This window comes from Prionailurus bengalensis, chromosome B3 (assembly GCF_016509475.1).
Source record: "Prionailurus bengalensis isolate Pbe53 chromosome B3, Fcat_Pben_1.1_paternal_pri, whole genome shotgun sequence".
Classification (NCBI taxonomy): Eukaryota; Metazoa; Chordata; class Mammalia; order Carnivora; family Felidae; genus Prionailurus; species Prionailurus bengalensis.
The window spans coordinates 69,371,169-69,392,652 of record NC_057355.1 but is presented as its reverse complement, the minus strand read 5'-3'; the positions used below and the strand labels follow the sequence as shown (position 1 = coordinate 69,392,652).

Sequence of the window (21,484 nt, the reverse complement as noted above, 5' to 3'; positions counted from 1 at the left end):
CAATTAGATGGATGTTCGAGTTCTGAAATGCAAATGGCAACCTTTCCCGGATGCCCTGGCTTCTCTGTCTCTTGACTCATCGATGTATTCATTCCGCAAATTTTATGAAGGGATCCCCTAAGTGCCCCACACAGTGCTACAAAATCTGGGAAGGACTGAGTAACACTTTTCCTTTGAGCACGGTTAGTTTCTCTTTGGAACAAGGGTCCAGTTTGCCTCATCCAACAGTCTAGGTGTCCTCCGGATTTCCTTAACCAGTCCCCAGGCAGAGTTCCCTTCAGGTGTAACCTGGGATGCAGTTGTAGATTGGGTGATGGTGACGAGATGGCAGGAGAGGAGCAGCCATCAGCAGGCAGTAGGGGAATGATGTTGTCAAGCCAATCCCGTTCATGCCCCCTCACAGATTCCACCCTACCAAATTCAGGAGATGTAGATGTGGGTAGGCATAAGGCTCTTTCTTTTTCACTCACTTCCTCGGAGACAGCTTTCTGAGCACTTCATGACATGTGAGGCTAACCCACATCACAGCCACAGTCTGTACAGCCACAGACACAGTGGCTCCGTGACCCAAGAAGGGAAGATGCACGGTCACTCCCCATGAAGATGGCACTGGCGAAGGGAAGTTGGGAGGATAAGAGAACGACAGGACAGGGCTTTCACGTCACTATCACCCATCATTCGGCCGTTTTTCACCTGCCTTTGTCTGCACCACACTGTCCCCTGGGACACACAAAACAGAGATTTTTTTTTTCTTCCCACAAATGATCCAGGATACATTTATCAATAAGTAAGTGGACACCATTCCTAAAAGTTTTTAAATGTTTATACTGAACGTACAACAGCACAAAAAATGAAAAAACCAACCCATGCTGACCCGCTGAAAATACATACCAACTGTAAGATATGGAATCAGAGCCCCAGGTGACGGTTTTGGCCCGAAAGTGGCAGGAAAAAGGAAAATGTGATAGGTTACATAGTTCCCAGTTACAAAAGAAAATGTATAGGTTTGTGTTTAGAGACAAGCTTTTCCATAGTACTGGATTTGGGGAAGAATGCGTGTCATCGTTTCTTACGTAAGAGACATGCTTACATAAGGGATTTCTATAAGGGACACAGTGACTCCAAATACAGTCTCACAAAAGATACAGGTACGATGTGCTGTGGACAACAGAAAGAAGAGGTAAAGCTCTAGTTCTGGGGGAAAGCCTAAAAGTTAGCCTTGCATTTTCGTCTAGGCAGAAGCTAACCCATTCCTGCGGACACAGGCCACGGATATGCTTGGGGAAAGGATCAGTGGAGTTTTAAAAAGGAAGTTGCACTTTTTTTTTGTTTTTTAAGCAATTGGCATTTAGGGTGTGCCCGGCACCGATCCAGGCTTTCTGTGAAGTGTATCATGAAGCAACATGTTGCACTGACATAATGATGGACTTGTAGTCAGATCTGGATCCCTCTCAGCATGACTGTAAATAAACTACCTAAACATCTTTGTGGTGGTTCCACATGCGTCACATGAGGCCAATATTATGAACACTGGGGCGCCTGGGCAGCTCAGTTGGTTAAGCATCCAACTTCAGCTCAGATCATGATCTCACGGTTCGTGAATTCGAGCCCCGCATCAGGCCCTGTGCTGACAGCTCAGAGCCTGGAGCCGGCTTTGGATTCTGTGTCTCCCTCTCTCTGTCCCTTCCCTGCTTGCTCACTCTGTCTCAAAAATAAGTACATGTTAAAAACAATATTATCTACATTAAGGGGTCATTATATAAATAAAGTGAGGGGAAAAATGTACAAAAGGTATGTAAGCTCACTGTCCAGTAAACAAACGCTGAGTCTCTTTCCCTGTTTGACTATATAACCCTTAACATCCTAGGCAATAGTGATGCTACAGGTACAGTCACTGAGCTTGGGAACTGTTAACTGAGCCACACTAGATCACGCAGTTGCAAGTAAGTGCTGGAGTCATGGTGGCAAAGCAGGACAGTCTCATTTCAGATCTGATGTGCTTTCCACTTAACCCTCTAATTAGCTGAGAGTTTTGAGTCTGCATCCTTTTGACAGAAAGTGACCACCGCAGCTTGAACAATTCAAGCCTCGATCATCTCCAGCAAGGGAAAAGGGGCCAAAGCTCTGGCAAGGTACTCACCTGACCAAAGGTGAAGGCCATCAAAGCCATAGGAATACAGGTCGTCTCCAACACCGTTGCCTCCCCATCCTTCTCCACCTCCAGGGTACGGAGCATAGCCTGAGGAAGAGGCCCAGCCCACCCGTAGGTGTGTGGGCTCAGCTGTTAGGAAGGGGTCCACTTGGTCTATGATCAGCTCGAAGTACCACTTCTTGTACTGTGCTGAGCCCTCAGCAACTCCCAGGAAGATGTTTGGCCGAATGCTGAAATTGAACACGGGACAGGTGGCAGCTACAGACTTGGAAGCACGGAGATAAACAACAGCAAGCAGGTTGAACTGGGCCACAGGACGCACTGTCAACTGAAGGCAAGAGCACTTTTGTGTTTTTCATAGGATTCTAAAATAGGAAACGCTTAGAGCCTCTAACACTTGATCGAGTTCGCAGTGGGAGGTGTCAGGACAATGTTAATTCTATTTAAAAATATAAAGAACGTCTCCTTGTTCCATTCAAGGCAAGCAGCGTTTACTGAGTGCCGACCATGGGTAAAAGATGATGAAAACGTCAAAGAAATGCATAACCATAAATCCTTGTGTCTTTCTGTAAGTGGAAGAAGGAACTTAATCAAGTTCCATCTCCTGGGAAATTGGTTCAAGCTCCCCCTATTCCCACAGTGGCAGCTTTGTCACCTAAACATAACCAGTAACAGTGGCCTCTTGAAAGCATTAAGAAACCTCTATTTGAAATAACCCAGACCAGGGGCACCTGCGTGGCGCAGTTGGCTGAGCATCTGACTCTGGTTTTGGCTCAGGTCATGATCTCACGGTTTGTGGGATCAAGCCCCGCATTGGGCTCTGCGCTAAGCAAGGAGCCTACTTAAGATACTCTCCCTCTCTCTCTCTGCCCCTCCCCCACTTGTGTTCCTTTTCTTTCCTTCTCTTAAACAAGCAAGCAAGACAAAGAAAACGACATGGAACTACTTACAGGTGGAATCTAAAAAAAAAAAAAAAAGTCAAACTTCTTGAGAGCAGAAAAGCAGTTGCCAGGGGCAGAGGTAGGGGGTGGCAAAAACAGAGGTTAGAAAAAAGGTACAAACTTTCACTTATAAGATGCATATCATAGGAGGATACAACGTGTAATATCGTAGCTACAGTTGGTAACACTGTATTGCATAATTGAAATGTGGCAAGACAGAAGAACTTAAGGGCTCTCTCACACAAAAAAAGGATAAATATGTGAGGTGGCAGATGTGTTACTCAATCTGATGGGGCAAATCCTTTCACAATGTATATCAAATCATCCTAGTCCATACTTTAAATATCCTTTAACTGTTTGTCAATTATACTTCAATGAATAAAGCTGAAAAAATTCAATTGAAGACAGCAGAAAAAGGGAGAAGGGAAGAGAAGTCACTCTTAGCCAACTTTGATAAGGGCTGGAGGACTTAATGTATCCAGAAAGATGGTTAAAAGCTTGGGACAAACCATTTAGAGTTTTCCTGGTTGGAGTGCTATTCTTTTTTTTTTTTAATTTTTTTTTTTCAACGTTTATTTATTTTTGGGACAGAGAGAGACAGAGCATGAACGGGGGAGGGGCAGAGAGAGAGGGAGACACAGAATCGGAAACAGGCTCCAGGCTCTGAGCCATCAGCCCAGAGCCTGACGCGGGGCTCGAACTCACGGACCGCGAGATCGTGACCTGGCTGAAGTCGGACGTCTAACCGACTGCGCCACCCAGGCACCCCAGGAGTGCTATTCTTAAATATCCACTGTTCTGGGCTGGAGCTGCATCCCATTTTGGGTGGGCCAGGAAAAACCAGGTTGGTACCAAAAGAAACTGTGTGGATGGCTCAGTTCTGCTCTACGCGCCACAGTTCTTTCCTCACCTTGTAGATTAGGGAGTGGGCCTGGGTAGAAGATAGCTCAATAACTTAGGCCTGCCTAATGTAAGTCCCATGAGTTCACATGACTCACATGTGGCTGCACGTGTGGATCAGCAGGCTAGGATTCTGTGTGAGCCCATGCTCTTCATCGTGGCCTTCACAGATAACCTCGAATGCCATGTGCCAGAGGATGCAAGAAACCACAGTATCAACATGGGGCATCCATTCTATTATAAGACTTGGAGGGGCACCTGGGTGACTCAGTCAGTTGCGCCTCTGACTTGGGCTCAGGTTTGATCTTGTGGTTTGTGAGCCCCACATCAGGCTCGCTGCTGTCAGCCTGTCAGGGCAGAGCTGGCTTCGGATCCTCTGTCCCCCTTCTCTCTGCCCCTCCCCTGCTTGCACTCTCCCCAAAATAAACATAACATTAAATAAAAGAAAGAAAATTAAAAAAAAAATAAAAGCAGGACCAACGCAATAGTGCTGGAAGTATCCAGGAACTGAGCTAGGTTTAAAAAAAAAAAAAAAGATTAAAAAAAATAAAAGGTGGTATATTAAAATAAAAGTGAGGGGGCGCCTGGGTGGCTTGGTCGGTTAAGCGTCCGACTTCAGCTCAGGTCATGATCTCACGGTCCGTGAGTTCGAGCCCCGCGTCGGGCTCTGTGCTGACAGCTCAGAGCCTGGAGCCTGTTTCAGATTCTGTGTCTCCCTCTCTCTCTGCCCTCCCCCATTCATGCTTTGTCTCTGTCTCAAAAAATAAATAAACGTTAAAAAAAATTAAAAAAAAAAAAAAGGGAGTATGTTATGAAGAAGGTACAAGATCTGTACATCTGTACTTAACTGTAACATGAAACATGGTAGACCACTGTGGGTTAAATGCTCTGGCCCTCAGGTGGAACACATACTCTCCACTGTCGGCTACTTCAGGGGAAACGTTTAAAACCCTGTGAAAAGGGCTGGTGTACAGGGCCCTGAAAAAGTACACATCTGCCCAGTCTCATCTTATGTGCCCGCTTCGCCATGGAAACCATGGGGACGCAGCCTTAGAGTTCAGATCAGCCCACTTCCTTTCCTGTCTGGAAACAAGATGGACACTGTGGCATGATGATAGTGGCCTCACCTTGTCACGTCATTAATCAGCCGTGTCTGCAGGAGCAGGTTTCTCCGGGGCAGCAAGTTGTCACAAATCAGATTCTGGTTGGCTCTCACAGCGACCCCATTGCAGAGACAGAGGGAGCACAGCACATCCAGAACCTGCAGCAGGATACAACCCACAAAGCCTTAGGACCATCTGGAGGGCACAGTGGGCAGGACCTGATTGCCAAGACATAGGAAGGAAGCGGGCCTTGTGAAGTGGTGAGGGGAGGCTGGTGGCAGGTGGGGGGACCTATTCAGAGTCAAGGCCACCACACCTTCCTCACCAGGAAAATCAGTGAGCAATGCTGGAGCCTGCTGCCCCTGGGGGACACGAAGCTGGGTTCCTTCTAGCCCCTCTGCCCTCACCTTAGGCCCCTTCCCTCTCAACTATGCATGTGACCTGTGATCACTGTTCTGTGAAAACAGGTGGGAGTATGGGCTGTGAAGACAGACTATCTGGGTTAATATCCAGCCATGGCAGGACTAGGGTCAGATGAGGCATCTGGAGCACAAAATCCAGGCCTGACACCCTCTTGGGAGTCGTGCATGAATGGGGCATGGACCCAGAAGGACCTGGAAGGTCCTTCATTGGCATCGAGGCTAAGTTTATGCTCCCGCCCAGCCTTGGAAACCCCCTGCACTATGATCAGTAGGGACTCATAGCTCTTCATGAAAGGTGCTGTTAAAGAGAAAGCCACAGGCCCCAAATGGCATCACTTGGGTTAAGGTCCCAAGTCAGTAAGCCAAGACTTAATACCTAATCTAATTGTAGTTTCAAACCCCTAGGAATGTAACCTTTAACCAGTCAGTATGGGGATTTCCCGGTCAGCAATAGGAAATTGACTGATAGATCCCTTCTGTTCCCAATAGGAGGGTGACCTTGCCTAAAAAAAATGGATTCTTTCCTAGCAATTTCCTTTTCCCCCAACCTCCTCTCTTCCTTTCAAAGACTTTCCTTTCCTGTAGCCCTATGGAGCTCCCCTCTACTGCTAGATGGGTTGCTGCCCGATTCATGAATCGATTAACAAAGCTAATCAGGTCTTTAAAATCTCCTTGAATTTTTGTTATCTAACAGCACTCAGCTTTCCATTTGACCAAGGTCCCTCACAGGCAGCAGGCTTGGGGAACCTCACATAGGTCAGTAGAGAACACAGTAGGGCAGATTTCAGTTCCTGGGTCTCCTGCTGTGATATCCTCAAAGTTCGTTAAGAGACACTTCTATTCCTACTAATGGTATTCAACAACCTTTCACCCGCTCTCCTTCTCTCCTAGAGTGAGAGCAAACCTTCCAGAGCCCAAGTGTTCCCTGAACCTATGAGACCAGCCACCAAGCCACCTCTGCACCTCTTCATTTTCCAGCTGCGTGGGAAGTGGGAACCCAGCCCCTGGCTTCCTAGCCACGGTCTCCTTGTGCCGCATCCTCTCTCATTCAGATTTTGTGTGCCTAGATCGACAGAGGAAACTGTTCTGGGCCAGGCACTGCTCTCCCCTGTCCCCCCTACAGGGAGGTGTGTGCAAATGGCAGTTGATAAACAATAACCGACAAGATTGTGGCAGCCACATTTCAGTCTTTCAAAGTGGCCACTAAGACTCGATGCTTAGTGGGGTTGGATGAATTCAGGTTGTTGGCATTAGTATCCATAATTCTCACAAACCAATTTTCTACCTGACTCCCTGAATGTCAGTTTCGTTCCAGATAAATACAAAGCACATTTATGGGACAAGCAGAAAAGAATCCCAAAGGCAGTTTAATGGAGAACTCTTACCATTCCCACTCTGTGAAACATATCGACTGTGGAACTGGAAATCCAGGGGATAATTTCTCATTCTAAGGAAAGAGCCATAGATGGCCAGGAAATTAAATACTTATCATCCAGCCTATCAGACATTTTCATCGGTTTTGCCTTCGAGTGACGGCTGCGGGAGCCTTGCTGTCATAGCTAGAGGGACAGCAGAGCTTAATTCACATCCAGCAGGAAGAGCAAGGAGAAAAAAGGCTCTGTGAGAAGGACCTGCCTAATATAATGTCTCACTTTTAAATAAACAATGCCAGAAAGCAACAGGGCTGACTTGTTCAGGCTTTGTTTTAGCAGGCCTTTCTTGGGGTAAAACAGGGCAACGTGGCCAGACTGCCTATATGAAAAGGTTTAAGTGGGTTCCTGTCAAGGTGACGGGAACGTAGACAAGGCCAGCCCACCACAGGGGACCCACAAGCATTGTGCCTGGAGGTCATCTGTACTTAGGGAGAGGGAGTATTTTCGTGGCCTCTGAGAAATGTGGCTAGATGTGGCAGGCACAGACGAGCAGTCACCAAGCTCCAATTCCTTCTACTCCACAGCCCACAGAGGCCCCACTTCCCAGCCTACCCCTGCAGTGTGTGGGGTCATGTGACTGAGTTGTGGGCAATGGAAAGCAGATGGACATGACCTACATGGCTTTCAGGCCTGGTCCCTAAAAATCTTCTACACAGTCCTCTGCGCACTCACACTCTCCTCCCAGCCAGAAGTAGGGGTCCCGGGGAAGATGACAAGGGCATCACCTAGCAACTTGCCAGAAATGCAGGTGTTTAGGACCACTTCCTCTGTTCCCCTCCACTCCTCCCCACACCAGACTCACCAGCTGAGAGTCTTCATTTGAGCACAAGGAGTAAAGCACACTGCCTTCTGCGAAGCCTTGAGATGGAAGGAACTCATGTCTCCCCTGAGTGGCCACATAGCCTGAAGCCCTCCCACTGACTGGCCTAGGGTGGTGATGGGAGCAAAGATAAATCTTCCTAGTAAGAATCTGGGCTGTCATAGGAGTTAGGCTTCTCTAATCTATACACTGGCCCAACTGGAGACTGTCCTTGGCTCGTGTTGTGGAGGTCATTGGCTTCTGGCTGTCCTCCTTTTCAGACCCCACATATCATTCAAGATCCTCTCCGTCTGCTTTTTATTTCCACTAGTCTCTACCCCCAAACAGAGGCTTATGTGGAAATTCTCCTTCAAAAATAAACACCTATCGTATATCCATGGAAACATCAGTTGGCTGTTGCATTTTGCCCTTCAGCTTGTATCTATAAAAACAGCTCCATGCTAAAATGTAATTATTCTGTATAAAAGCTGTAAAAATGCTAATGGTACTTATTCTGTGATTCTTCTTATTGAGTCCTGTATTTGAAAAATGAAGATTTTTGAAGCCCCTGAGGAACAGATTTTTTTTTTTCTTGCTGCAGAGGCAAACTGGGTTTCTAGAAAGGCTTCTCTATTGCCTTGGCTGCCCGGGGGCTCAGAGATAATTTCATGGAGCTACTATAGCAACTATGTGGGAGTTAATGGTATGCTTCCCTGTGTTCTATCTTCCCCATAACCCAGGCCAAACCTCCAATTCTGGTGTCTCCTTTTTTGGGACCAAAGTTGTTACATTTTACGATATATATTTCTCATTGGGGGCTCGAAATCCTCATAAAAATAAAACGTATTTGTGACTACTGAGGAGGTTTGGCATAAGATAGGCTTGGGGGCAAGTAAAAAGGGCAGATTTTATTTTTATTATTAGATGCTTAGTCCATGGGAAAATTAGAGGGCGACTTAAAATGTTCCAATTGTTCTTTTCACCAAACAAGAAAAACCAGTGCTACTAACATAGTGTGTTTCTTAGCTCTGATAAGCCAGCCATCTGTTGGATGAGACAAGGCCCGTCCATATGGGTGAGCTTCCACCCAAGGTGAGATGGGAATGTATTCTGGCTGCATTCATTGCTTTTATTCATTTAGGACACCCTCAACAAACACGTATTAAATGCCTGCTGTGTGTAATGTATGAGCTTGGCACTGTGAGGAATGAAAAGTCGGTCCCTGCCCTGAAGGAACGTAGCGTCTGTGAGAGCAATCTCTGTGCAAACATGACTACAGTGATAGGTGAAGCAGAACCACCAAGGAATGGAGGGCTAGTGGTAGAAGGATGGAGGAGAGGAGATCACATCCAACTGGTATCAGAGAAAGTTTCCTCAGGGCACCTGAGTGGCTCAAATGGTGGAACGTCAGGCTCTCGACTCCGGCTCTGGTCACGATCTCACGGTTTGTGGGTTTGAGCGCCACGTCGGGCTCTGCACTGACAGTGTGGAGTCTGCTTGGGATTCTCTCTTTCTCTCTCTCTCTCTCCCCTCGTCTCTCTGCCCCTCCCCTGCTCACACTCTCTCACTTGCTCTCTCTCAAGATAAACATTAAAAAAAAAAAAGAAGACTTCAAGGAGGAGTGGCATTTGAGTAAGTTTTGAAGGGCAGACAGAATTTTTCATGGGTGCTGGAAAACTAAGAAGTGAGGAGATGGGGAGATTTCAGCACGAGTCAAGGCACTAAGAGGTCGAGGGGCAGAGAGCATTCGGAGAATGGTCTTTTCACTCCAGAGATTGTGTTCTTTCCCTCGAACTTTCTGACCTCCATTGGATCATGCTTTAGATGAGTGGCAATGCTTTCCACGTCAGGGAGAGAGCTAACAAGTGAAAAATCTTAGAGGCGGCATTAATTACTGCCACCACTGTATCTACTCCCATCCTAAACCTGTGATTAGAGCTGGAACAATACAAAAAGGGGTTCATCAAACCCATGAGATGTACAAACGTTTTTTTTTTTTTTTTTTAAAGAAAAATGTCATGACCCTGAAGACCACAGATGGGCCCACAGGGGAGTGCAAACTCCAGTCTCAGAAACCTTGACTGGTCTAAAAATGCCTTCTAATTATGAATTCTTCGCTGTGCAGTTTTGTTTTTAGAGAACTATAAAAATAAGAACGTGCAATTAAAAATATTCTCCCGGAACACGTGGACCCCAAGAACATGTTCACAGACGGCAGTTTGAGAAACACTGGAAAGAATATTAAATGCTGAGGGGGAGACTCAAAGTCTGGTCCTGGGCTGTCGTGAACGAGTTGTGTGGCCTCTGGCACGTGGCTTAACATGTCAGGGCCCACGTGTCAGCCTTGTTTCTGCCACTGACAAGTGGAAATAACAATGCTACATCATGGGGTCATACTGAGGACAAAGAAAATGCATGGGAATGTGGAGGACAGCACCTTGCATTTGTCAAATGCACAACAAATGTTAGCTATCGTTGTTGCCATAATTACTGTTGCTATTATTGGGAGAGCTGTGAGGTGCTTTGTGCTTCTAAAATTCTATGTATTTTCTGGGGTACCTGGGTGGCTCAGTCAGTTAAGCGTCCGTCTTTGGCTCGGGTCATGATCTCGCGGTTCATGGGTTTGGGTCCCGCGTCGCGCTCTGTGCTGACAGCTCAGAGCCTGGACCCTGCTTTGGGTTCTGTGTCTCCCTCTCTCTGTGCCCCTCCCCTGCTCACACGGTCTCTCTCAAAAATAAATAAACATTAAAACATTTTTTTTAATTCTATGTATTTTCAGCCACTATCTTCATGGAAAACTAAGTGAATAGATCAGAGACATGTGAAAACCCACGACTGGAGAAAAAAAGAGCAGCATGGAGAGCAAAACATTACCTTGACATTTTCCAAGCAAAAAGAAAACGTCACAGCAGAAGTCTGGCCTTCACTCTGCACATTCTTTATAAAGCTACCACAAATAGCTCTATTTGTGATAGCTTTATTGATGATTTGAGACAGATTTCTCTTTGGAAATAAAAGTTATCCAGATAATTTCTAAGGGAAGGCCTGAATTCATGGCAAACCAACCTTCATCCAAAAATCTATCAAGAGACAAAAAAAGGGATATCCTTGAGGAGGCTTTTATGTACCGGGAACATACTGCCTGAACTTTTCTAACATTGCCGGAATTTCTCAGTGCCTTGGCTCCCAAAGATTAAAGACCGCCCTGCTACTACACTCGGGTAACCTATCAGAGCAGGTAGTGATTTGTAGCAAAGTCCTTCAGCTTTCTGGCCTCAGATTTCTCAACTGTGGAATGGGCAGAATAGTCATCAACTCGCCACCAAGCGACATCCATTAAATGCTCTGTAGCTCTTGGCTGAAAGAAGCCATAACAAAGCTGGTTATTCGTGAAGTGCGTTATGTGGTCTGACCATAAAGATGACCCAGGAGCAACGAAACAACAGCAGCTTTTCTCTAGCCAAAGGGCTCTTCCTGACATCTGCATGTAGCTCATGGCCCAGACCATGTGTTTCCTGGGTGCTTATCAATTACTCTTATTATGCTTTGCTGACATGAGAGAACATGTCGGAGCATACAGACGCTGGTCTGACGCTGGAGCCTCATGCCTGCTTTTGATCTACCCCATTTGGGAAAGCAATTCCAGGCCCCACATATTTCTTTCTCTTCTTTGCCAAGCCATTTCACAGATGCTAAGGACCATGGCTTTTCTGCTTCCTAAGGAAGGCACAGCTAAGCAATGCTGCTGAGCCTTGTTCTCCCGGACCCCCTGAAACGTGTCTCAAATAAGCAGCGCCCCCCAATGATGATGAACACAGAGGGCCAGTGACCAAGCTCAGTTTTCGTCACTGCAGGAGCACAATCGTGGCCGCTCATGTCATCTGCTCTTGAAATACACCCTCTCGGCCTTGGGGTACCTGCCTGCTCACTAATTAGGGCAGGAAATCCCCATCCACAGGGCTGATGTTGAAGAGTCAGGAAAAAGCATATTTTAATAGACTTTCCCTGCAAATCGGGTGTCTTCAACACATGATTCCATAAAAACAGAGATGACAGAACTTTAAGACCCCTAAAAAACTGATGGAGCTTTCTACCTTAGCAAATGAGGTAGCACTGTCTCCATTGCGCAGATGATATAAATGAGGCCCCAAAGCACACAGCTGTTTTGTATCTGTGCTCTTGCTTGCTCATGAGCAAAAAAGTAGATTCACTTCCTTCGCTTGGTGCGGCTCAGGGTAAATCTGATTTCATTTAATAACAAGCCAGTTGCCAAGACTTTCTATGCTATTTTGATCTGATTTTTGTGTATCTTCTTTCTACAGCTTGGTATTAGCTGTTCCACTACTAAGTTCCTAGACCCCAGGGTAGGTCTTGCACTCACCCCAGCCCAGCACCTTATGCGGTCGGCTCCATGTTCAGGGCTGAAGGTGATGGATGAGCTGGGCTTGCGAAGCTGGTGGGAAGAGAGAGAGGACCTCCAAGACCCAGTGTGACAGTCTGTCTTGGAGTGTGCTCCTAGGGCAGGAAGTGTCTTTCAGAACCTCAGTTTCCCAAGGTGTTTTTCTTTTCCCTACCCTCAAATCAGAGCCAAGAAAGAGACTAGTCAACATGCTCTCAGTAACACACACTGGTGATTAAGCAGCAGGAGAAGCCCATCCCTGTTCGGGTTCTTCTTTCTGGTACCCACCTTGTGATTCCGCCCATGCTTATCCAACAGGGAGATGATAGACTTGATGTGGCCCTCTGCTATCAGAGTTAAGGCTTCTGGGCTTTCAGTCAAGATGCAGTGCAAAACTTCCAAGATACCTGTATAAATGCCACAAAAATCGTGTGGATGTTAAAGAGAACCTGCAGAACCGACCGTACTTCAGAAACCTGAATTATAAGTGAAAGGACCATCCTGAGGGGACAGAATATTATCAGCTCCTTGAATGTATTAAGTATTTCCAGCCAGAAGAAAGACTGTAGCCATCTCTGGTAGACTTCAGGAGCCTCTGGGGCCTAAGAAGTCTGTGATTTAGAGAGGATATTTCCTTAGGCACTAACCTCACCTTCCTCCTTCTTAGACAAAGACATGATCCTTCTATGTCAAGATACAGAGAAGCAGCAAGTTAAGTAAGTCAGAGAACGACAAATACTATATGATTGCACCCATGTGTGGAATTTAAGAAACAAAACAAAGAAAACAAGAGACAGAACAGACTCAAATACAGAGAGCAAACTGGTGGTTACCAGAGGGGAGGTGGGTGGGGGGTGGGTGAAATCAGGTCAAGGGGATTAAGAGCACACTTATGATGAACACTGGGTAATTTACAGAATTGCTGAATCACTATATTGTACACCTGAAACTAACAGAATACTGTATGTTGGTTACACTTCAGTTAAAAAAAGAAAAAACTGTAGAGGAGCAGCGGTAAAATGGAATTCTTCACTTGGTCAGACCAAGCAATACTTAATTAAAATGGTGGATGCCCAGTTTAGTATCAATTCTAGAGGTCCTTCCAAGTAATTTAGAAAATATTGTAAGTGTTCCTCGCCTAAGAGTTTTTCTAGGAACCACCCCAGAAAGTATTTTCATTTTAGATGTACTGGTGTACCAAGCAAACTATAAACTCACTAAATAAAGTTTACCTTTGCCTCTTTACTCAGCACACTGGATGGTTTTCTCTGTGAAGGGAAGGTTTAAGAAACACTAACTGGTGCCCCTGCAACCTGGCACCTGCAAGGGTAACACACCGTGATGAAAATGTAAGGGAAGTAGTTGGCCAGTATCTTTATTGGTTTTATTGAAAACACTCCCCTTGGTTCTGGTTTTCTCAAGGTTTTCATAAATTATTATGAAATGTAATATGGCCCATGGAGGAGGCACTGAAGAAAAAACAGGGGCTTGAGAATACATAGGTGTAGGTGGATAGACCTTAGGGGAGCCTTACTTTGGCCTGTCCAAGTTCAGGCCACCTCTGGACAATGAAAAAAGCATCAAAACCTTTTAGCTTTCCAGAGAGGGGTCTGCAGCTGTCATGTTCTCTCACCACTGAGGAAGCCAATGGTTGAGCTTCACAGCCCAGTCACTAAACTTACCAACAACAACCATTCTCTTGGCTCAAATTCTCTGTGAGTCATCAAGAAGCATTATAGATAGATGTCAAGGGTGACTTAGTGGGACGGAGGACCCTCATTTCCTCCTATCCATGTCATCCTTCAGTCTGCTTCTAACCACAACAGGATAAGCATGTTCAGAGAGGGTTTAGAAGCCCAAGGAAAAGAACTGCAAGCAGCAGGTAGGAGACCACTGCCTGGGTGGGGGGCAATGAAAGGATCCAGGGGATGGAGATAAACACACAAAGTGAAAAGTGAAACAGAAAAGGAAATCATTGAAGTCTGGGTTAGAGTGGTTAAATAAAGTCACAGCAGCACCAGGAAGATTCAGGACCTTCTCTTTGTTGAAGTAATCACTTGAGGGTTGCTTACACCTCAGTGGGAAAACAGAATTATTCAAAGATACAACTTTTTTTTTTTTTTTTCCAGAAAGAAAAACCCCACCTTCTTCAGTGGTTTCCTGTCAACACTTACCTGAGGAAGATTCTAGTCTATCCAATTTGCTGATTAGCCAATCAAGGTTATTAGAGAATTGAGCACAGTTGTTTCTGTTTCCACGAATGAGAGCAGCTGCAAACAAGGACACATTGGAACATGTAGGTTAAAGGGCAGGAGGATGGGCATAAGAACTTGGGAAACTGTTAAGCACAGCACCTGCTTAGCAACAAAAAGGAACTGTGTGTAACCATCTTCCCCTTCCAAGCCCTTTGATACAATTGTTCGTATACTTAGCAAAGTGAAAATCTACCATTCACTCAACTATTCCAGAGAATCTATGTACCAAGCACCTGCCTACTTGCTGGGAACAGAGCAGTGGGAACACAGCAGCAGATACCTGCTTGGTTACTGGTTTAAGAACTCCATTCTTTGCACTGTTTTCTTAAACCCAGCTACAGAGTTGCTATTTTTCAATGCTAAAGGGAGGCATCCCAGTGAAACAGCTGGAAAGGTAGGTGAAACAAACAGGCAAGGGCGCCTGGGTGGCTCAGTCCCTTGAGTGTCCGACTTCAGCTCAGGTCATGATCTCACCGTTCGTGAGTTTGAGCCCCGCCTCGGGCACTGTGCTGACAGCTCAGAGCCTGGAGCCTGCTTCGGATTTTGTGTCTCCCTCTCTCTCTGCCCCTCCCCCGCTCACTCTCTGTCTCTCTCAAAAAATAAACATTTAAAAAATATTTTAAAAATAAACAAACAGGCCAATAACTGCAAAACAGGAAACTCTAAAATACCTAAAACACATTAGCATATGATGAGGGTTCCCAAAGTGTGGTCTGTGGAGGCCAGAATGCTTTACCTGAGAACTTGTTAGAAATGCAAATTCTCTGACCTTATCCCAGATCTAAGGATTCAGAAACTCTGGGGATGAGACTGTTTTAACCAGCCCTCCAGCTGATTCTGATGCCTGCTCCAAGTTGAGAACCACTGGTAGAGAACATTGCTAAGGGTGGGAGAGAATATGCTGTCAGGAGATTTTCACTAAACTAGACCAAGCAACCTTCCCTCCACAGGCCTCTGCAATGAATCCACCTAAACCACTGGTCCCATGCTCTTCATGCTGTTGGTTTTCAAAGACAGGTTTCACAGATGCTTCAAAGATACCTGGATGAGGGAAAAGTCTTCCTGAGGACCTCTGCTTTGTACCTCCATAGTCAGAGGAGGGCTGGATTGAGTCTGACCCCCCAAACCACTTTCAGGTCTGCAGCAGCAAAGGGGTTAGGCACAGGGTGCTGGAGTCAGGCGGCCTCACACCGTAGTTCCTTCCCATACTACATGTATGACCTTGGGTACGTTACGACTTTGTGAGCATCAGTTTCTTCGGATTCATGACTAAACGGTTAACAGTGCCTACACCTGAAGGTGTTGTTGGGCGGATCAAAAAGATATTCTACTGCTTGGCAGAAAAGCTCAATAACTGCTTGTTTTTGTATAATTGCTGTTGAGTTTGAGCATACCGGTAGAAAGTATTAGAGTTGGAAGGGACTTCACAACGTCACACAGAATGGTGGTAGTCCAATCAGCCTGACCCTCGACATCGAGAATGGGTCCAACCTGACGTTGCTGGTTCCCCTCTGGCCCGCTCAACTTTCTATGGACTTTCTCTAACGGGACATACACTTGTGAGCAAACCCCCAAATGCTGCCTTGTCACCATCTCCAAGCAACTACAGGTGGCTACCTTCCCATACTGGCAGATACTGTCTTCCACTGCCTTCCTCCTGTAGCTTGCTGGCTGGGCCCTGTGGTGGCACTGGTTAGAGCAGGCCCCAGGACATCACCCCCACTGGTGTTGTGAGAAGAAAGGCTGGGCGCCGAACCTCCTTACTCCCCGCCTTTGTCTCCCCTCCCTCCCCCCCCCCCCCCCAAATGAAATAACGAACAGGCCAAAGTGGCAGGAATCACGACCAACCAACAAGAGGTCAGGGACAGGTCAGGGAGCTGAAAAGAGTGACAAGTGCCCGAGTCTAAAAGTGGAATGCACTGCAAACATATTCTAGTCTTGTTCCCTCATTTTATTTAAAAAAATTTTTTAGGGGCCCCCGGGTGGCTCAGTCGGTTAAGCGGCCGCCTTCGGATCAGGTCATGATCTCGCGGTCCGTGAGTTCGAGCCCCGTGTCGGGCTCTGTGCTGACAGGTCAGAGTCTGGAGCCTGTTTCAGATTCTGTGTCTCCCTCTCTCTGACCCTCCCCTGTTCATGCTCTGTCTCTCCCTGTCTCAAAAATAAATAAAATGTTAAAAAAAAATTTAAAAAAATTTTTTTAATGTTTATTTACTTTTGAAGGAGAGAGAGACAGAGTGTGAGTGGGGAAGAGGCAGAAAGACAGAGGGAGACACAGAATCTCAAGCAGGCTCCAGGCTCTGAGCTGTCAGCACAGAGCCCGATGTGGGGCCTAAACTCACAAACCACAAGATCACGACCTGAGCTGAAGTCAGACACTTAACGGACTGAGCCACACAGACGCACCCCCTCATTTTAAAGAGGAAGGACTGGGGGCACCCGGGTGGCTCAGTCGGTTAAGTGTCTCTTGGTTTCTGGCTCACGTCATGATCTCACAGTTCCTAGGATTGAGCCCCAGGTCAGGCTCTGCACTGACAGCAAGGAGCCTGCTTGGGATTTTCTCCCTCCCTCTCTCCCTCCCCATGTGCCTGTGTGCGCATGTGTGTTCTCTCTCTCTCTGCCCCTCCCGTGCATGCGTGCTCTCTAAATAAATAAATCAACTATTAAAAAAAAAAAGAGGAGGGACTGAGGTTCGGAGAGAGTAATGACCGTCAACGGTTGTACAGGTAGTTTTGGCTGGGCTGATCACAATCCCCTTCCACTCGCTGCTGCCTTCTTGCTCTAAGTGTGGAAAGTACTGTAAGTTGCTGGCGAACAGAACTAACAGTGCTGGGCTGGAATCAACCGGTTAACAAAAGGTGTCCAAGGAGTGAGGCCGGATCGGCGATCTTGCACAGACACCCTTGGAAATCCTCCCAGCGAGAGGCTCCGGGGGTGTGCTTACCCAGCAGTTTGTATAGCAGGCGCAGGATCTCTTTCCAAGCCATGCCACTCTCCTCCCTTGCAATTCCTGCAAAGTGCGCCACGCTGTTGTAGATGTTTAAGCGATCGATGCAGTTTAACACAAGGGCCAACATTCCCTGCGGAGGAGAGTGGGGGAAAGAGTGAAAGCCCCTGAGAAAGCAGGAGCCTTTTGTTCTTTTCCCTCCCACATCATTCACCTTTTAAAGCTCGTAATGCTAATGTGCTAACAGACCTTCACGATCTTTTTTTCCCCCTAAAAACAAAATGTACACATTCTTATGCCTCTGAGACACACGGGGCATCCATTTGGAGCATGAGTTAGCGGTTTCCTCGTGGCAGGTTTGCCCCCATGTGATTATCTCAATCTAAGGACCTATCACAAGAGGGAGCGTGAATGACTCTCACAAAAGCTTGCTCTGTGTCTGGTGGGAAATAGTTCTGACTCACCCAGAAACAGCCCTACGTATAGTTCTTATTTTCCTGTCAAATGTCAAGTGAGTTCAGGAAGTTCCATTCAGATGCACAAAGAAAACCATGCTTGCTTCCTCCCTCTCCCCCTGGCAAAAGGGTAGGGTTAAGAGACAATAAAATCACAGTGGATTTTTAACTACTTTTCTTCTACATTACAATACTATGCCGCCCAGTGAAAACATCTGTGCCTAGTTGTTCTTAAAGACATACAGTTTCCGTAGCCTTTCAGGCGTAATGTCCCCAAAGCCAGTCTGCTTGGATCAGAAGACTGAGCAGGGCCAGTCTTATATTCCAGGCCAATGACTTTGGAAATGCCCAAGGGATAAGCCCTGTCCCTGGGAATGGGGGCCCGGCAGGAGGGCGACCATGGCCTCTTACTGCCAAATCATCACGTCAGTGTTCAAAGAAGGCATGTGACCTAAGGTCCCGCCTAACCAAGGACGGAGGCAGAACCCGAGCCAGAGCCCCTGCCAAGTCCCAGGTTTGTTTTTCCTTGCATCCAGGTCCCATCTCTGGTGACTCAGATGCTCAGGTTCTAAGTCAGACCTGGCTCTTTACTTGTTACCTTTCAAACCAGCTCCTCAGTCATTTCCAAAGTGGCAGAACCTGGCCATGTGTATTTTTTCAAACAGGTTTTCTAGGTAATTCTAACATCTTCCAAAACTTGGGAATCACAGCCAATGGCATGCTCTAACAGTTGAGGTTTAGTAACAATAGATTTGGGATACACACATGCACTGTGGCAACAAAGCTCTCAAATACAGTTTGGTTTGAGTGTGCCAATGTGCACGGTTACAACGTACATTGGTAGTGTAACCCGGTGCGATGGACAGGGAAGGTTGGCTTCTATTTAATCCTTTTCTTCCCAGCTTCCTTCCTTTCTTGTTCTTTCATAACTACGTGCATGCATGCACACAAGGCTCAAATGCAATCACAGGGATGTTTTAGTGGCGGACGCAAAGAGAATCGCGATGTTCAATTTTCTAGACTTACTTCTTCCTTGAAAAGATTCTGTCTGTTCTTAAGTGAGCGGAGCTTGTTCTGTTTGTCTTCGTGTTGCATCTCCTCCTCTGGGGGCTGGAAGTAGGCGATCAGGTCCTGTAAGGTCTGCAGGACCTCTTCTATCGGCAGGGTGATGGGGGCCGCCGTACGATTGTTTCCACTAAAGAACACAAGACGGACACGGACGTGGACGTGGCTCAGATACGGGCCTTCAGGCAGTGTCCCTGACAAGCACCCGCCAGATCCTGGCTCTTACCTGCCCCACATGGGGCGCAGCGCACGGCTTCCTGCAGCAGTCACTCAGGGAATGACCACAAACTGGCAGTTGCCAACCAACAGACAACGGAAGAAAATGCCTGCTTTGATTTTCAGGCCATTTCATAAATAAAGGGAAATGACCTGTAGCCGTCTGCCACACTTTTTCATTTTTAAAAGTAAAAACAGATTTAAAAATCATAAACTTATTCACTCATGGTTGTTTGGAACTATCACAGATTCTTCTTGGAATAGGGTAAACATAGGGGCAGAAGGGCTTCTATCACTGGGTCTCTCCCTCCATCTGTATTTTTGTCTTCTCTCTCCATGTATCTCTCTATCTGCACATTTTTCATGTCTCTGCATGTGTTTTTCTCTTATAGGTTTTATGCATGTGCACTCACACACCAGCTCCCCCTTCCTCATTTGTTATCTCCTTCGGACTTCCTCTGTGTGCCCTCCGTCCTCATTCTCAACAACCCCGCCCCCATCTTGTGACATCCTTCTCTCCTTCTGTCTTCATGTCCCTCTCCCTCCTCAGTGTTACCCTCCCCACCATCGCTCTTTCTCTGTTGTGATCCTTCTATCCTGAATCTGTGTTTCTGACTCTGTCATAATTTTTCAAAAAGTCTTGTTATTAAATCCTGTCAATGCAGAGAGACCACAAACCTCCACAGATGGCAAAATAAGCCCTCAATTTCCCATGTCCTTGGCAGGTACACTGGTGAGCCTTCTGGAAGGTAAAGGCTAAAAAAGAGGAAGGGGGAAATGGAGCCAGCCCCCGTGTAAATGCATCATGGCCCCAGGGGACTGGGAATTGGTGGAATTGGTATAAATAACGTCATGGCTTTTCCTTGGGTCAATTTCTAAGGCCTTCTCCTTGAATTTACAGTGAATTTAGTTATATATTAACCTGGACACATGCTAAGAAAAGACTGTTATCTAGGCCTGAAGCAAAGGCTTAATAAGCCCTAAGAACCCTCAGCTTATGAAGTGACAATTCCAATTTTGTACATAAAAATGACAAGTGTTGGGGCGCCTGGGTGTCTCAGTGGGCTAAGCATCTGACTTCAGCTCAGGTCATGATCTCATGGTTCATGGGTTCAAGCCCCACATCGGGCTCTACACTGACATTATGGAGCTTGGTTGGGAGCTCTCCCCACCCCCCCACCTGCCACCCCGTCTCAAAACAAACAAACATAAAAAAAAAATGACAAGTGCATGCAGTAAGGACAGAACACCAGTGGATTACAGGCAGGGAGATCCTTCTCATGAGTGTGTGCTCTGGACCGTGGAGGTGCTCAAGGAATGCTAATGACTATCTGAGATATTATAGTATACCTGCTGTGAGGACATGAGGTGAAGGTTTGAGACTACAAAACCTAATTGGGAATGACTTTCCAGTTCTCGATTCAGAGAAAAATGAACACAGTCTCCCCAGTATGTTTGGTCCAGTTGCAGAGTCCCCTAGTCCCACTCGCCCCCCTTTATAAAAACATTTTAAGTCTACTAGAAACAATGACACCAGTTCAGTAAAAAGTGTGTGATTAAAATAAAGATGAAAACATACAAGAGGTTTGCTGGCATTTTGTAGTTTGAAAGGGCAACTTACAGGGGTTTGGGAAACCCAAGTTATAGTCAATGCCATGAACATGTGCTATCTGGAGTGCCTGCTTCTAAGCCTCTTGGGCTTCACTTTCCCCCTGGAAAATAGGAAAGGTACTATCTACTATTGCCAGGGTCCTTCTGGGTCTAATTTTTTCGGTGGGTTCTCAATGTTTGATTGCTTTATCTTGTTCTTGCGAGACACCTCAATATAATAGTCTTCCGCTGGACTAAGGCAGATTCCCCCCCCTTCCCTCAAAACAGAGCACATACCACATGCCCGGCAGTGGGGAAACAGACACGACCTCTGAATGGCTTCAGGGCGCTCATGTTCTACTCCAGAACCTTAGGGAGGAGGCCCAGATGTACCAAGAAGGATAGGGACAAGATGATGTCTCAATTCAGAACTAACTACAATGGTACCTACTTTATCCCAGCCATCTTTCACTCCCTACTTCAGCAACTGCCCCACTACCTTCTCAGATCTTTCCAAGGACTTCTTTTGTTTAATTCAAGTACAATCCCAGGGATTCTGAATATTTACCATACTATTACCATAACACAACTATTTATGTATTGTTTCGATCATAAGGTTAAACTCAGGACAGCTGGGCAATATCTACTCGTCAGCAGGATTTCTGAGACTCCCTCACCCCTCACATTGTTCATCTGTCCTATTGGACAGCTCCCAGCAACTGACCAGAGGATGATGAGACAGCACAAGCCAACGCCAACCTTTCTTCCTCATTGTTCTTTCTTCTTCCTTCCCTATTAATTTAACTTTAA

At 46.4% G+C, this 21,484-nt stretch overlaps 1 protein-coding gene across 1 annotated transcript in view; it reads right to left on the bottom strand.

The window, feature by feature from the left end:
• The window catches only part of RYR3 (ryanodine receptor 3), a 451,654-nt gene that overhangs the window by 236,672 nt on the left and 193,498 nt on the right, over nt 1-21,484 (bottom strand). The window contains exons 13-18 of the mRNA XM_043554522.1: nt 18,830-18,998; nt 17,346-17,481; nt 14,324-14,419; nt 12,438-12,556; nt 5,121-5,254; nt 2,141-2,382 (exon numbers count right to left, since the gene is read on the bottom strand). Coding sequence (XP_043410457.1) covers nt 2,141-2,382; nt 5,121-5,254; nt 12,438-12,556; nt 14,324-14,419; nt 17,346-17,481; nt 18,830-18,998 — 896 coding nt within the window. The remainder of the gene's footprint in view (nt 1-2,140; nt 2,383-5,120; nt 5,255-12,437; nt 12,557-14,323; nt 14,420-17,345; nt 17,482-18,829; nt 18,999-21,484) is intronic.